This window comes from Lethenteron reissneri, chromosome 33 (genome assembly GCF_015708825.2).
Source record: "Lethenteron reissneri isolate LAM-NWPU_2019-01 chromosome 33, ASM1570882v1, whole genome shotgun sequence".
Classification (NCBI taxonomy): Eukaryota; Metazoa; Chordata; class Hyperoartia; order Petromyzontiformes; family Petromyzontidae; genus Lethenteron; species Lethenteron reissneri.
The window spans coordinates 14875364-14893185 of NC_083811.1; the positions used below are offsets into that span (position 1 = coordinate 14875364).

General features: G+C 51.3%; 1 protein-coding gene across 1 annotated transcript; it reads left to right on the forward strand.

Moving 5' to 3' along the window:
• Window positions 1–3136, forward strand: LOC133350411 (gamma-crystallin S-like). The gene is made up of 3 exons (XM_061564748.1): window positions 1–39; window positions 1103–1345; window positions 2733–3136. Exons 1-3 carry the CDS (start codon window positions 31–33, stop codon window positions 3006–3008), a joined length of 528 nt encoding a protein of 175 aa, XP_061420732.1. The 5' UTR covers window positions 1–30; the 3' UTR covers window positions 3009–3136.
• The last annotated feature ends 14686 nt before the right edge of the window (window positions 3137–17822 follow it).

Genomic DNA, 17822 nt, shown 5'->3' on the forward strand with positions numbered 1-17822 from the left:
CTCCTCTGCGCTGACAACCACAGCCTCACCATGAAAAAGGTAAAGTGGTAAAGTATCGGTGTGTTGGTAATATACCACAATTCAGCTGAGCATCGTGTTTACGTAAACGGTATACGCCATTGTATTGTCAATATGAGGTGGGATGAAGCGGTGGTTGTTAGAAAGTACATACATTTGGTTTGCTAATAAGAACAAGCGATATGTGTGCCTGTGCTTATATACAGCGTGTCACACACATACACACAGATATCACACAGCGTTCACCATTGTAGCTCTAACTACTCACTCACTGAGTACTCACTCACTGCTTACTTAGTGGGGATTCGTGGCATTACTGATGGTTCACACTGTACAGCAAGTGTGGCCACATGGGTTGAAATCCTGGGTGTTATATTTTACCAATTAAAAAATTTCACCTTGAAATCCCTAGAGATGGAACTTATCTTTGTAAAGGGTGTCCAGGGTCTCAACTGGCACTGAGCTAATACATGAGACATAAGCAGATATTTTAAATCTCTTACTAATACAAATTGTGTGTGAACAATCTAATATCACACCCAAACACACGAGTGCTGTTTCTGAAGATTGTTTTAATCACTGCGAGAGGCTTTTGTTGGTGAATTCTAAATCAAATTATCAATTTTTTAATTTAAATGAAGAGTTACATTTAGGGATGTTTTCATTCTCTAATTATATTTGCTTCAATGTTGAACTTGTTTTTTCATGCTCTTGTTTTTGTAATTCGGTGGCACAGGTTACTCTTGAAAATGAGACTCATCCTGGCATCAAAGTTTTTCACCTGGCTAAACAAAATAAAATTGGAATTGGACTAGAACATGTTTGTATACATTAGAGCAGAGTGGTGGTTTATTTTTCAAAGTCACGGAAAAGAAACGGAAGATTTACTTAGAGGAAAGCCAATTCGTCGAAATATTAAAAACTTCCTTTCCTCTGAATGGCAGTACAGTACTATATTAAACATAATGTAGTACACTTAATAAACATTTGCTTCTACGTGTAAGTTCACGAAGCAGCAACTTCACAACTTTTAACGGCTCGTGAAATCCGGCATGTGTGCCCCACGCTCGGCTGCGCACCGCAGATCATCTTCTTCGAGGAGCGGGACTTCAAGGGCCGCCACTATGAGTCCGGCCAGGACTGCATGAACCTGGCGTCGAACCTGAGCCGCTGCAACTCGATCCGCGTGGAGGGCGGCGCCTGGGTCATCTACGAGCGTCCGGACCACAAGGGCAACATGTACATCATGGAGCCCGGGGAGTACCCCGAGTACCAGCGCTGGATGGCGCACAACGACCACATCGGCTCTTGCAGAACCATTCGTGGTGTGAGTATCCCAACGTGCGGCCAGTGCACAGGGGGTGGGGAGGGGGAAGGAGCAGAAAGAAAAGTGTGACATCCGGAGTTATGACTTCCGACATTTCCTGACGCTTATCTCATTCTACTGGAATTTTTAAAAGCGGATAAAATAAGGCGCTTTACGAAGAATTAATAACGGTACAACGTACGTGAATGTAACGGTGAATTAAATAGATGAGATGAACCAATGGGGCAAATCTGTGATTCGTGAATTCGGTAAAAGCGAATTGATGACAGTGAATAATGGTGGATTGAATGAATGGGGAATGTGTGGTAGCCATGTAATGCTGCTGTTCAGTAACGGTGGTGGTTATGAGGGGGGGGGGGGGTTAACGGGTCGTGTGGTGAGCTAAAGAACAATAATTGAGTTTTGAGAGAGATAGCAGAATCTGAGTGAGCGAAGGTGACCTATTAATGTGGAAGTTTGTTCCAGTGAATGGGGGGCAAGAAGAGAAAAATAGCGAAAGCGTGGATTGAGCGCAAGAAGATGGAAGAACAGAGAGCGACAGCAAAGATTGAGAACGTGGAGGGCAAGAAGGGGACGTAGAAAGATAAACGATTGGCAAGATATGGTGGGGCAAGACCATGAAGCGATTTGTAGACCTGTATTATTGTACATATTTCGTATGGTATCGACTATTATTTGTGTTGCTGCTCATTGACCGTTTCTACGTTTTTCACCTTTGGATTGTCATTTAAACGAACTTAAAATACTCAAACATGCAGGGTTATGCGGTATTTTATTTTTCATGCGTTTGGTTTGAGCACCACATTGGCTCTATCTCAGCTCGCAATGAATATGTGTTGTTGTCTGCTTGGCTTTTTCCTCCTGTGTTCAGCAACTGTGTTCTATAAAATACGGTGTAGGTTATATTTTAAAAAAAGTCATATATTTGCTGCTTTGTATATTTTTATTGACACCCTGGACACCTTTGCAATGAGACGTTTCAATAAGTAAATTTCTAAATAAAAATCACTGCCAATAATAACGACACGAAGCTGATTTGAAAGTAACTGAGAGCCCTCGAGTTATTTTTTTTATTCAATTGTTTAAAAAAAGTAAGATTTAACAATGCTGATATATCCACCGGGATATATCCAATGAAATGATTTTGCCACGTGCACCACAGTTTTCACGCGCAATGCATTATTGTTTCATTTCACTCGTCAGGTTGATTAAACATTCTCACAGGAAAAGTGTGCACGTGATATCTTGTCTGGCTACCGTCCGGTGAGGTCATTACGGGGCCTAACCCCCCCAAACAAAATCCATTACGAACCATAACATTGGCTGCGAAACCCCACGCATTAAATCTAAAACCCCGTTTGTGTGTGGGTTTGTTCCCTTCTTTCAGCAAAACAGTTCCAACTTCCGCATTGCCATGTATCAGCATGATGACTTCGGTGGGCAAACCATGGAGCTGACCGAAGACTGCTCACACCTGCACGACCGCTTCAGCATGAGAGAGGTGCGCTCTGTGAGGGTGCACGACGGCGCCTGGGTGGGGTACGAGGAGCCGCACTACCGCGGGCGCCAGTACCTGCTGGAGAAGGGCGACTACCGCAAGTGCTGCGAGTACGGCGCAATGAGCCCCACCATGCAGTCGGTGCGCTGCATCCGACGATTCTGAATGCTTTGCTGCAGCTCACCGAGGTTAAAACAAACCATGTAACGGTCTAAACTCGTGCTGAACAATCTTCAAAGTTGGAAAATAATTGTATTGGTTTTCTGTACAATAAATTGATTGGATGAGCATTACCTATCTGAGAGTGTGAGATTTCTTGTGATGCCTGACAATGGTACCAACGGGTGTGTTTGTTGATCTAATCATATATCGCTGAACATCACAACTATAAAACATATATACGAGATGAGCAGTGGTTAGTGCACTGCAATATGAATCAATAACTTGAGTTCGATACCCAAATATGGCGAAAACCAGTAGCAAATTCAAATTCTTAGGCACCCCTTGCATTGCGCAGCATGGTGAGGTATAGTTCAACAAACCCAGTAACCAACACGGCATGGAGAAAACTTCATCCAACAGTGGTTAGATTCTCGTCCTAATTCACAGTAAAATCCAACAGTCATTAAACATTTCACAGCTTGATCTGTGCCTGAACACGTATACACAGGTAATCAAAATATCACAGCTTGCTTCCATGCTCGATCCATGCTCGAACACATACACACAGGTATCCAAAATACCACACCTTGATCCATGCTGGAAAACATAGACACAGGTAATCAAAATATCACAGATCAATCCATGCTCGATCCAAGCTCAAAGACATAGACACGTGTATTCAAAATGTCATAACTCGATCGGTGCTATCCGTGATCCATCAGAGCTCGATCGGTGCTCGATGGGATCTCGATCCGTACTCGATGAGAGCGCGATCCGTGCTTGATTTGTGCTCTATCCCTGCTCACACAGAGTTCATGACAAACATAAAAAAGCACAAACTTCGTAATATTTTATCAATAATCAAAAATATTAACATCAGAAAATTACAAAACATTAATGCTACAAAACTATTTTAAAGGCCGCTTTCACATTCTATCTAACTTCCAGTGTAAACTCAGTAATAGAAACATACATTTCAGAAGCTGGCACCACTTCGATTTTCCTATATTTATCAATAGTTTATTTGACTGCAGAAACTGCAAGACTTTCTTTGACCAGTCTTTTTTGCCTGTGCCCTTATTTTGTGTCTTTGATTGGCTGTTTGTTTAGGTTGAAATGTGTCAACACTTGATGTTTCAATAATTCCTCTAACTGAGGTATTTTTGTATTGTCTTCTTTGTTGCTGCCTACCTTCCAGCTCGATTTTCTGCAATGATGTTAGCGACACATTGCGTGGAAATACTTTGCGTTTGTTCAGCGATTGGCCTATACAATTTTTCCCACGATTGATCTCGGGTACAGATGTTCCTGCAGTATATATTGCTCTCTTTCCCAGGTCCTCCTGATGTTCAAAATGTACATATTCTCTACAGGTGTATTAGCCAGGGCAAACTCGATTTATTTTTTAGGTGACTATTAATCGAAGTTTGGGTTTCAACAATAGATATTAATGAATAATTAAAATGTAAAAATCTATAAAGAAAATCTATTTCCTTAAAAAGTCCACCTGCAAAACATAAAATAACATTTGCAGATTGATAATACATTTTTTTAGATCAGTTGTGTTGTAAATATAATAATTATATTTACATTTAAACCATTACTTAATTTCCTTTGGATCATATTTGTCCTGATCCACGGCTCTGTTCTTTTGTTCAAACTCACCGACATCCCATCCTTAGGGTGCCTGCATTTATCCTTTCGGGACTGTACAAGTATTATAAAAAAAACACGAGTTGCATCAGTACCATATATCTTTTTTATAAATCTAAAATAAGTATTACTCACCATTTTCATACAGTTCCGACAAACCCCGAACTTAGACAAAAATGCTGATATAGAAACGTTAATTTAATTGTTTTGCTATTCCACCATTGGAACCTCATTTGCCAGTAAAAAATATGATAATTGTTTTTTTACTCTTCTATCTGGCAACAAAACTGACACCTTTAATTTTACAAGGAGTCATGTTTGCATAGACCACAATACCTGCAGCCATAATGCAAACTTAAAACATAACTCTGATAATATATGCACTGTCCTTGAAGTTGATTGGTCTACACCCGAGACAGCTTTCCTTAGAGCCTAGTCTCACATGGGTTGGACCAGATGACGCCAAAAGGCGCACAACTCAAAGACAATGCACCATCAGAGTATGAGAGCTCGGGGTAAGCATTTACACCATTGGAACCTCATTTACCAGTAAAAATTATATGATAATTGTTTTTTTACCCTTTTATCTGGCAACAAAACTGACACCTTTTTTTACGAGGATTCATGTTTGTGTAGTAAGTATATGGAGGCTTGACGACAGGATCGGAGGCACACTTATTTATTACACCAACACAGTTATTACAGGTCACTGGGCTACAGGGATTTCTCGACAGCTAACCCCTCTAACCTATACCAATTCCTCCACTACGGGACTAGGGGAGGCTATCTGTCCCAGCTTGGTTAAGCTGGGATCCCGGCTCCCTGAGTCACCAGACCAGCTTCGTCTGGGCTCTCGGGGCCACGCCACCGGCTTGCCCTGGTCGGCCCTTATAAGGACAGCGAGCCAGGGGAGCTCTGGGGCCTACACTAGCAGGTCTTCCGTCTTCTCTGGTTATAGCTGAGTCCCGACTCCCGAGCCTTTCGGCTCATCACCTTTTATAGGACTTGCCCCCAAGGGGGGGCCCGTGGGGGATACACATGCGGACGTCGGTGCGAGCGCCACCCTTGTGTACGGCCGTAACCCCGCCCCTTGTGTTTGTTGGCCATCCGTGGCCATGCATAATCACACCTCAACATTCGTAGACATGCGCAATTACACCTCTACATCACCCCCCCCTGTACAGCTCGCAGCCGTCCCCGGCTGCAAAAAAAATCAGAATAAAGGTGCATCCCTCACAAAAACCCCGTGTGTGTGCCTCGCGTAATTTTTAACAAGAACAAGAAAACTTCAACAAGAACAACGAGAGGAAGAGAGAGAGAGAGAAAAAAATAACCCGACGCACCCCCACCGGATAACACCCCAAAACCAACATATATATACACTCCGGACGCCACCTTTCCCATCGTCCGCAAGGCCCCCCAACGGCCGACCTCACAACACCCCTCCCCTTTTGTCCGCAAGGCCCCCCAACGGCCGACCTCACAAAAGTCTGCGCGTTTTGGCGCGCGTTCTCGCGGCGGGTCCGTCACAAGGGCCCGTCCCGGCACGCTCAGTGACGGTTGTTGACGGTCCGGGTGCAAGAGGGTCAGGCTTCGCTGCCGAGTGACCCCCGACCCCTCTGGGAGGGGTTGGTGGGCGTGGGCCCGTCACTCCTGTTTCACCTGGGGACGGAACAGTTGGCGTCAGGTTAGGCGAGTGCAGCGACGACGGGGAGTCGGCGACACCCTCACACGTTTGGCCATGCGTGTGTGTGTGTGAACCCCGGGGCGGCGTGACGAATGGTTTTAACCTTGAGGGGTGCACGTACCACCGGCGCCTCCCCCATTTGACGCGAACACATTGCGGCCGCAAAACCTGCACGACCTCCACTGGCCCCCGCCACGGCCGTACCAATTTCGACGAGGTTGCCAGCGGCACCTGAGGACAGTGCAACCACGCCCTGTCCCCTGGTTCCCATTTGACCACCTGCACCCGCCCCAACCGAAGCCTCTCGTTCGCCTTCTGGCGGAGTTCAGAATTTTGCACGGCCGCTTCCCGCGCCTCAGACAATTGAGCGATGTTAAATTTAACGTGTTCGGACAAATTAGACTTCGCCTGGAGCGCCGAGAGCTTCAGCTGGGTTGCCACAGGAGGGTTAACTTCGCGCCCATACATTAAAAAGAAAGAGGAAAATCCGGTGGCCGCATGGGGAGCCATTCTGTAGGCCTGCAACACACCGGCTATGCGGAGGTCCCAATCCGTCTGGGATACCGACACCTGCTGGGACAGCATGGACGTGATGGTCCGATGCAGCCGTTCCACCATCCCGTCAGTTTGTGGGTGATACGGAGAGGTCCGAACCTTCTCCGTACCCAAGAGGTCGCACACCTCACGTAGGAGTTTACCAGAAAAATTCCTACCCTGGTCAGTAAGCAGCCGTTCCGGAGCACCCTTGTCGAGGACATAGCCCTGGACAAAGGCCTCCGCGATGGCTGCTGCCGACTGGTTCGCCAGGGGCCAGGCCATAGGCCATCTCGTGAAGTATTCAACCCCCGTTAGTAAATACCTATTGCCCCTGGGTGTAGCGGGAAATGGGCCAAGTATGTCCAGAGCGACGAGCTCGTTAACCCTGGAAACTTTTATGGACTGCAGCGGAGGGTTGGACCCCCTAGCAGGTGGCTTCCTCTGCGCGCATTGCGTGCATGACCCCAAGAGATCCCCCACGTCCTTTTCCATGCCCGGCCAGAAGAAATCTAGCTGGAGCGTGGCAAAGGTCTTATGAACCCCCAAGTGCAGAAGCCACTCATGAACAGCCCATACCACCTTACCCCTTAAAGCAGCAGGCACCACGAGCCGCTGGCGCCGGGTTTTACCATCCCAGTGCGTTAAAAGTCCCTGGAACAACCCCCACGAGTCAACGTTTTCCACCCCCTGGCCAACCCCCCCGGCGCGACGGCGCAGAGCGAGGAGGGAGGTGTCCTCCATTTGGAGGCGACCCCATTCTGCGACCGACAACCCCAGCAACGAATCCCTCCCTTCTTGCTCGATAGGACCCGAAACCGAAGGCGCATCGGCAGCGACCACGAGGACCGAATCGGTGGTGACGTTCGGAGACCTACAACGCCCCGAACCCAAGAGGCACGCGCACTCCGAAGTGGGTGGCAATCGCGACAGGGCGTCAGCGTTCGTGTGGCGGAGACCCTTACGATATGTGGTGACAAAGTCATAGTCTTGGAGAATCTCCAACCATCGAGACAACTGGCCCGATGGTTGTTGAACCCGCAGGGCGTATTGTAGGGCCGCATGATCTGTACGGACGGTGAACCGCCGACCGTACAGATACGGGCGGTACTGCTGAATGAAATAAACAATCGCCAATAATTCCCGACGGGTAACGCAGTACCGCTGTTCGGCTGGAGACAGTACCCGACTACCGTAAGCCACCACATGCTCTACGCCCCCAATGAGCTGGGACAGCACGCCCCCGATGCCCGTGTTACTTGCATCTGTATCGAGCAAGAAGGGTTGTGAAAAATCCGGGTAATTCAACGGCGGAGCCCCCACCAAAGCATTCCGGAGGGCGCGAAAAGAAGCCTCCTCCTCCGGCCCCCAATGAAACCTGACTCCCTTGGACGTCAAGGCATGCAATGGTTTCGCAATCGTAGCGAAGTCAGCCACAAATCGGCGATAATACGACGCGAACCCAATGAAACTCCTGACCTCTCCCACAGAGGTGGGAGTCGGCCAGGAGCTGACGCATTCCGTTTTGGCGGGATCAGTGGATATCCCCGAGCGCCCAACAATGTGACCCAAATATCGCACCGATTCGCGGAGTAAATGGCACTTCTGTGGTTTAAATTTCAAATTGGCAGCCCGCATTTTGAGAAAAACAGCACGCAACCTCTGGAGGTGTTCCTCGAAGGATTTGCTAAAGACGATGACATCGTCTAAGTAAATCAAACACGAATCCCATTGCAAACCTGCCAAGACCAATTCCATTAACCGCTGAAAAGTTGCCGGCGCAGAATGTAAACCCATCGGCAAGCGGTTAAATTGGAAGAGACCTTGCGGTGTCCGAAAAGCAGTCTTAGGTTTTGATTCGTCATCCAGAGGAAGCTGCCAGAATCCAGATACCAAATCGAGGGTGGAAAAGAATCGCGCCCCCGCCAAGGCATCGAGCGACTCATCCATTCGAGGAAGCGGGTACGCATCTGCCACAGAGATTTTGTTCAGACGCCGAAAGTCGACACAAAACCGCAGTGAGCCGTCGTGTTTTTTCACCAAAACGATCGGCGCGCCCCACGGGCTGTTGGAAGGGGAAATGATATCGGCGGCTAGCATGTCATCAACAGCCGATTTGACATGATCCTTTTCGGCGGGACTCAACCGAAAGGGATTTTGGCGGATTGGCGCGCTGTCACCCGTGTCAATATGGTGTCGCAGCAATTTAGTACAACCAATATCAAATTTGTGTTGACTAAAAACGTCAGCAAATTCGCTCAGAAGAACTCGCAGCTGCGCGCGCTGCGAGTCGGACAGGTCCACTGAACCCGCGCAAAGCGCATCCAGCCATCCGTCATCACAGTCCGAATGCGGTCGCGACGGAGGATCGGTGGATACCTGACCCACGAGTTGTTCCTCATAGGGTACCGGCGTTGCGTGTGCAAGCACGGTCCCTTGAGGAACCACGGCCGTTCGCGATCCCACATTAAGGACTGCAATGAAGGGGTCCCCATCCCCTCTCACCATGGTCTGAGCCGCGAGCAAATCGGGTCCATTTACCCCGGCCCGAGATGGTCCCAACAAGACCCCCCGATCCGCAACCCCTTCATTAAACGGCCGACGCAACCTAAGAGGGACGAGCATCTGAGCCCCCGGAGGCACGCGCACAGTTTTTGTGACGAGCGCCTGCACGGTGGCAAACGCCCGACGCTCCGTGGTGGGGGAAGACAGAAATGTAACGCGTCGGCCTGATGGGAGCTCAATGCACCCTTGGTCAATAAGGATGCGGATGGGCATTTTGGCCAGAAAATCCGTCCCCAACAGGCACGGAACCGCGAGTGAGGAGGAAACCAAAACAGGCCCGGATAATTTAATGTCCCCAATGCAGATAGTGGCGCGGATTTGGCCAATAATGCCCAGAGAGCCCCCGTTAGCGGCATAGCACGGCACGTCAACAGGGAGCAAGGGACGACTTTGAACGGGAAGGATGTTACAAATTAAATCAGATATAATGGTCGCCGATGCCCCTGTGTCAATTAAAATCCGCACCTCTACCCCATCAATGTGACCGACCACGACCGATGATCCCGCCGACGCAGCAACGACACGATGGGCGAGCTCCGACCACTGACCCGGTTGGAGCGCCCGCCGCATTACCGAACAATCGCGCGCGACGGATGGGGAATTTGGAGCCCTGTTTAGTTGGGCGCGTGAGTGTGTGTCGGATGTGTGCGTGGGCCAAACGTGTGAGGTGCCGCGACTCGCCGTATTCCTCTGCTGGAGCTTGGGAGGAGACGGCGTGGCGTCCTGACGAGGTGTCGCCCCGCGCTGACGGGGAGCCCGGCATCCTGACGCAACGTGGCCTTGCAGGCCACAGTTGTAGCAGCGTGTGAGCGCCCCCGATGTCCTGGGCTGCTCCTGGCGGCTCGGTCCATTCCGAGCCTGCGGTGCTGCCGCTCTCCATTCCCCTCGCCGCTCCACCCCGCAGACCTCCTTCGATGGGAGGGCGGTAGCCGCCATGGCATGGCTGGCCGCCCCCTTTGCCGCCTTTCGACGAAGGGACCGCAAGCCCCCGTGGATGTGGCGCGCGACCAGCAGGGACGACATCTCTGCGTCGTCTTGAGCCAGGACGTTGACGTCCAGCTCATCAGCGAGTAGCAGCAGCTTCTCAGCCACCATGGCATCCACTCCTTCCTCGTCCATCCTTGGGAAAGCAGCCTTCGCTAGAGCCAGGAGAGCAGTCCGGAAGGCCAGAGGTGATTCGTTGGTGCCCCGACGCCGATCGTGGAAAAGCTGCCTGCAGTCCGAAGGCGGCCCATAGACGGCTGACAGCAGCTGCAACGCCAGGTGTAGGGTGGCGCGCTTTTCCCTCGGCGCCGAGGTGAGGGTAGCCAGGGCGTCGTTGTCCAGCATCGCTGGCAGCGCGCGTAGAGCCTCGGCGTCCGTCCAGTTCGCCATCTCCTGATGAGCGATGAACCGCCTCTTGAAGCCGCCCCAGTCTCCGTCTGCGCCTACGAATTCTTTCAGAGGCGGCAGACGCTGCTGCAAGGCGACGTCCGTGGCTGTAGATCGCTCTCCGTCGCTCCCCGCCGATGATACAGTGTGGGCGGGCTGTGCACATGGCATCGCCGGTCGCTCCGATGTTGACGCGCCGGCCGGTGTTGATGATGTCACGGCTTGTGCTTGGCGCTCAGCAGTCACGTGACGCGGGCCGGCCCCGCCGTCCGCTCGCACTGTAGAGATGGCGGGAAATTTAACCGCCAGCCGCGTCGGGGTGGCGGGAAACGTCGCCGCGCGCCGGCTGCTGTCGTCGACCCGCGCTGCCCCTCCAGCCCCCAGCCGCGTGATCTCCTCCAACGCAGCGGCGGCGGCGTAGAGCAGTTCCGCCAGGCGGGAGTGGGCCAGCCGGAGTCCTTCAGCCGACGCATCCCCCCCCTCTTGTCGTAGCGGCGCGGGCGTACTTGGCCCCGGCTGCTCCGATCCGACCCCGGCCATCTCTGGTGTTGAATCGGCCGCGGCGTCTTCCATCTCCGACTCCTTGGTACGTGTCGTCCCTCGTGTGTCCATCGTTTGGACGTTTTACTTCTGACACCAGATGTAGTAAGTATATGGAGGCTTGACGACAGGATCGGAGGCACACTTATTTATTACACCAACACAGTTATTACAGGTCACTGGGCTACAGGGATTTCTCGACAGCTAACCCCTCTAACCTATACCAATTCCTCCACTACGGGACTAGGGGAGGCTATCTGTCCCAGCTTGGTTAAGCTGGGATCCCGGCTCCCTGAGTCACCAGACCAGCTTCGTCTGGGCTCTCGGGGCCACGCCACCGGCTTGCCCTGGTCGGCCCTTATAAGGACAGCGAGCCAGGGGAGCTCTGGGGCCTACACTAGCAGGTCTTCCGTCTTCTCTGGTTATAGCTGAGTCCCGACTCCCGAGCCTTTCGGCTCATCACCTTTTATAGGACTTGCCCCCAAGGGGGGGCCCGTGGGGGATACACATGCGGACGTCGGTGCGAGCGCCACCCTTGTGTACGGCCGTAACCCCGCCCCTTGTGTTTGTTGGCCATCCGTGGCCATGCATAATCACACCTCAACATTCGTAGACATGCGCAATTACACCTCTACATTTGCATAGACCACAATACCTGCATTATGGCAATACCTGCATTGTGGCTGCTGTTTCCATGTTTGTACACGGTGAACCGTGCACCGTTGTAGATGCCGAGGTCAACATCAGAAAAATAAATGTGATGGGTTCATATTTTATATATGTGTGCTGTTTAACATGTCCACAAAGCAGATGTCTAACTCGCGTTGCTCTCCCAATTTCACACAGCGTACAATGAAAATTTTTGAATATGCAACGTGATGTGTGATGTTCATATGAATGAAGTGAACGTTATTATAATGATGCTATTTGACCTTCTGCACCAGGGTGACGAAGCATGAAACACTCAATTAGTTACAAACTATATTTTGGTTTCACAACCAGGCACGGTTCGTCCACTAGAGGCGATGGGGCTCCGTCCCACCAATCAGCTGGAGATGCTAAATCATTCTTCTAATAAAATAATTTTCTATACATTGTTTTGTTGTGTTTAAAAATTTAAAATATAACATGAATGGACAAATGAAGATACAATTTTAAGTTCATATTAGAAACCGATGCAACACCACAGTCTGATTTGTGCCTCAGGGAGGTCTCGGGGCAGCTCTGAAGGTGTCCGAGTGAGAGATGTGTAGTGCCACAGAAACGGAGCAACTCCGTCGGTGCCGCCATCCCCTCGCACTTCTCCACACGAATGCACGCACACCACCACTAAGCCCACACAAGCACCCACGTAGGGTTTCGTGGGGGGAGGGGTCACCTGGTACCATGGGTTTTTACCCGAGGGGCCCCTAGCGGTGATGTCCCACGGTTTCCCATTGCCAGGAGATTGGCCGACCCCCCCCCCCCCCGGCCAAATTGCATTGCGGCCTCCGTGAATTGGCTTAAAATGTATGGGCGCGACGAAGCTCACAGGGCTAACCGCAATGAGACACTCACAGCACAGGGAGATAGGGCCTCGAGGGCAAACACTGTGCGAGCAGCACATAAGAGGAGGTGGGAGAGAAATTCCTGGACCCACTGCAGGTGTATTCCGCGGGACGGCCACCCAGATCAAACCGTTTGAGTCCGGGGTAGGGAGGATGGGTGCGTAGACAATGGATCAAGTCGTAATGGGAAGCAACGCTCCAGGTAGGGGTGGGGCATCAGTTTAAAATCGAAAGGTAGGCACCCGATTGGCCGCGAAGGAAAACACCACGTGACCCTGATCTATGGATTCCGAGGGCATAAAAGGAAGGAGCGGAAAAACGATGGGTAGTTCTCCTCCAGCTGTTCAGCTGCCCGATCCGACTTCCAGCCGCTCGCAGCGTCCGAGAGACGCTAGCGAGTGCTGCTACGACTCGACCCCAGGCAGAGACCTCTCGAATCCCCGTCCCTCCGACTCTCACCGCGTCTGTGCGACACCGTGAGTGCGTCTGCAGGTGAGAAGTAGAGTGGGGGTACACCCAGGGATTGAATAGGGATAGGCTAGGCGCTGCTCATAGAATATTTACTCCGGGCCACACAGGGTTTTCTATAGACGCGCCATTAATAAACTTCAGTTCAGAAGATCAGTGTAGTGCAGGCCTCCTAAAACTGTGCATATCTACAAACTATACAGACTAGCTTAGTTTGTAGACACCGCCAGGATTAGTTTGTAGAATAAATGTAGATCATCTATAGAGCCCCATTGTTTCATTGATTTACGCTCGCTAACGAAGCAACGACACCAGGAGGCGACGCTGATTTGTCTGGAAGATGCCCTCAAGGGACAGATGCATCATAGAACTGCGGAACTCGTCGAGTTCCCACTTGAGTATCGAGAAGTCCGACTCGACTGCCGTCGTGTTGGCGAGCACCGATGCCAACCCGCCGCTGAAAGCGCGGAGGTTGTCGAAACCACTCGGCAGCACATCCCACGCGTCGTTGAATGTCGTCGTGTTGGTGTGCTTGTTGATGGCGTCGTGAATGATCGTGTCCTCCTTGTAGAGCTTGACCAGTTGGCGATGCTCCTCCTCGACCATGTCGACCTTCACAGCTGACCAGAATTTCGTAACATGCACGCGACGCACTGCCAGCACGTCCTTCACGAACACACCAGGATGCATCTTCACGAGCTGAGCGGGAATCACAGGCGCCGCATCCTGGTCGAGAGCTCGATTGGCATCGTTACGCTCTGCTTTGACGTCGTTGAGACCCGCGATCAGCGTCATCGCATATATCGAGATCTCCTTGACGATCCTTGTCTTGTCGACCTCATTGAGACTCTCGTAGCTCTCCTGCGCAAACGATCCCTGGTCCTCAATGTGGGCAATGATCGCGGCAGACGCGATGCGCATCGACTGATCATGATACGACATGTACGCCTCATCATGATTGTTGACGCCATCAACGATCTCAACACTGAACAAAACGGTGAGCGACCCGATAAGCGACTGAATATGCTCCTCCTGCTGCGCGATGAGCAGCGACTGGCTCTGGAGCTGGACGATAGTGACGTTGATGGCGTCGATGGCGGGCGCGAGCGCGTAGGTAAGAAACCACCAATCGGCGGTGGGCAGCTTCGCGGGGTTGTTCTCAGTAGTGTACTCGATCAATGCTCAGCGGTACTGCTTGTAGAACTTGAGCACGTTCCCGAGATTGGCCCATCGGTTAGCCTTCCTGGGGCACTTGACCTTCATCTTGATGATCAGGTTGTTTTGGGCGCGGAGGTACACCGAAAAGTCGTACACGATCTTCACCCAGCTGCCATCGAAGACGCACTCGGCGGATTTCTTGACCACAATATCGATCTGATGAAGCGGACACCAGATTCGAATGACGTCGTTCTCGGCCTCCTTCACAATGAGCGTCACCAGCCCCCCATGACGCCCAGTGATCGTATTCTCGCCGTCCGATGAAAAGCCGATCAGCTTGGCGCGCCAGTTGGGGTACAGCTCGTCGAGGAACTTGATGAGCATGCCAAAGATGTTCTGAGCAGTGTGACGCTCGAACATAGGGATCGCGACCAGGTGCAGATTGACGAGGAATCCGCGGTAACAAACGCGGGTGCGCAGGTCGAAGAACGACTGGCCGTGGTGAGTACTGCCGTCGCCAGCCAGAGAGAAGGCCCACACCGATGGATCGTCGATTGTCCTGGCGATCATCTGCAGCCCGTCGGCCACCAGAACACGGACTGACTGTGCGACGATGAGGTCGTTCATGCCCTGCAGCTTCGGCGTGTTGGTGCGGATCCTGGCATGATCGATGGCAGCAGCCGTTTGACGGAACGACATGCCGACACCGACGTGGTCCATGGCGAGCTCGAAGCGCATCTCGTTCTTGATTGTTGCCGTGTACGTATACGTCCCCGTCTCGATGTTCACTTTCTTGACGAACAGCTTCATCGCGTTGACCTTCTCCTTGGCCTTCTTGGCGGCCTTCTTGGCGATGGCTGCGGCCGCGTCCTCGTCGTCGTTGTCGTCGCCGCTGTCCTCGTCGTCATCGCGAAAAAACAAGTCCCCGATAATTGTCTCAATGATGCTGTTCTGGATCACGTAGTCGATCGACGCGGTCGACAGGTCCATGTAGTTGTGGAGCGTGTTGGTGCGCTTGGCCATGCCATTGAAGTAGCTCTTCTTCTCATCGGGCGACAGCATCTGGTAGAGCATCCACGATTCCTTGTGCTGCCCTTCAAGATGGTGGCGGTACTGATGCGGCAGGAACGGCTTCGTGAAGTACTTGATGTCGGTGCGGTTCTTGCGCTTGCGGCCCGAGTCGCCCGTCACCTCGACCACATCACGGCCTTGGTGAACACAGAACAAGCAACGACAGGACTGCGCGCCATTGGCCTCCGTCGTGATGATACTGAAGGGTGTGTGAGGATTGGAACGGCGTCGCCACTTTCTTCCCTCCCATGTTGCTGCAGCTGCAATGCTCGGTATAACGATGCGGTACGTCTTGCCGCGGATTACGCAACTGCGCACTCCGCGCACTCACTAGTTTGTAGACGCAGCCAGGCTTAGTTTGTAGATATGTGGCGCTATTTATAGCGAATCTACAGTTTTAGGAGGCCTGGTGTAGTGTGATATCTGTGTGTGGGTGTATTTGTGCGTGGTGTCTGTGATTTTTTGAGTGGAGCGACTGCGTGCAGGGTGGGGTGCGTGAGAGAGCGAGCGCGGGGCTACAGGGTGTCAGCTCGGGTTGGGTGTGTGAGGTGCGCATAGATTACCATCTATACAACTGTCATCGTTACCGCGTGCTTGCACTCGCGTGCGTGTTTACACAGTGTGTTTTACGTGGCGCGTTTACACTGTAGAAATAGCCTTAACGGCGAGACGTGTACCCAGGGTCCTGCCGCAGGTCATCTTCTTCTTTTCGTGTAGCATCAGTATTGGTACACCGCGGATTAAGGCTGATCCACTGGAGGGTAGGGGTGCATATTCACATGGCTATTTTTAGCGCTAGCCGTGGTGGGCAACGTGTGCATGCACGGGCAGGCGCGTGCACGCAGCCACCTCCGCATTAGTGGTGGTGTACGTGGGAGTGTGTGGGATAACTCCCGGGCGGTGGTGAGCCAGCAAGCGAGCCATGTCCCTCAGAGAGGGCGTTCGTGCGGGGGGGGCAATCACCCGATCGGTGGTGGCCCGGCGAGAAGTGGCCGAGGAGGTGGGGGAAGTGGAGGGGGTGGACGCCGCGCCCCGCCTGCTCACGGGGAGCGGGAAGGTGGGCGTCAGCCCCCACAGATGTCCCTACATTAAATGCGATGAGCTTCGCATTTTAGCCACCCCGTTGGAGACCCATTTAGGGTGGTGAAAAAGTCACCCATGGGTGTAATGACGATGCCACAACGCTAGGTTCCACTGCGCAAATATAGCAGGTCACGGCCGACACGTAGGTGAGTGTATGACGGTATGTGGTGGTTATTGTACAGTAGGCGGTGTTTTGTTTGCATTTGCTAATTCATCCTTATGGCAGTACCCTGGGGTAGCAAATAATAAAAAATGGCCGAGGCAATTAAATATTTATTTCTGGGATACTTTTTTTCCAGGGGTGTATTTAACTGCGTGACTAGGGTAGCAATCAATCCGAAATCAATGCTATTCCACGATGTCAATACGCAGCGAGGACGATTGCATTGAAACCCTGAACGCTCGTATGCATCATAGTGCATCGGCCACAGCTCGTCGAGATTAGCCGACCATCAACAGACGAAAGGTTACATTTGTAGAGTCGTGTCAGCTGATCTTTAATTGTTCTTTAGGCTTTTGGAAGTGTCAAAGGGGTTGTGTAGTGTGGACTTGAGGGTCATGAGGACAGCATTTGAGTGCTTTGTTGTATTGTTTAGGATTCATCTTCTTGGTTCTTTCGGTAAAGTCACGTAGAAGGGAAGTGATAAAATAATAAAAATAAAACATAATAAAATAATTCTCACGACGTTTCGAACACAACGCAAGCAGCCGTCCTCAGGTGAAACCAGAGCTGTCGAGGTGACAGCGTTTGAATGAAACAGCACACGTGCTTGGAGCATATATATAAGCTGGGTTAGAAGGCGGGGGGGGGGGGGGGGGGGGGAAGGGCGCCTTGACAAAATAATTTGCATATCAAGAGGAATTTAGCATATTTATGGGAAATGCAGGTAAGTGATTAGTACTACTTATGTCCGTCCATTATGCAGGATTAGCAGCATCCAAGGGAGGGGATATGGGAAATGCAGGTATGTGATTAGTGCTACTTTGCCCGTGCATTATGCAGGATTAGCAGCATCACAGGGAGGGGATAGGGGTAGCATTAATAAAGGGAAGAAGTGTTAATAGTATGTAGCTGCAGTAACTAAAACCACCACGTAAACAACTAAAGCATAAACTACATGGTATCATCATTATACTAAA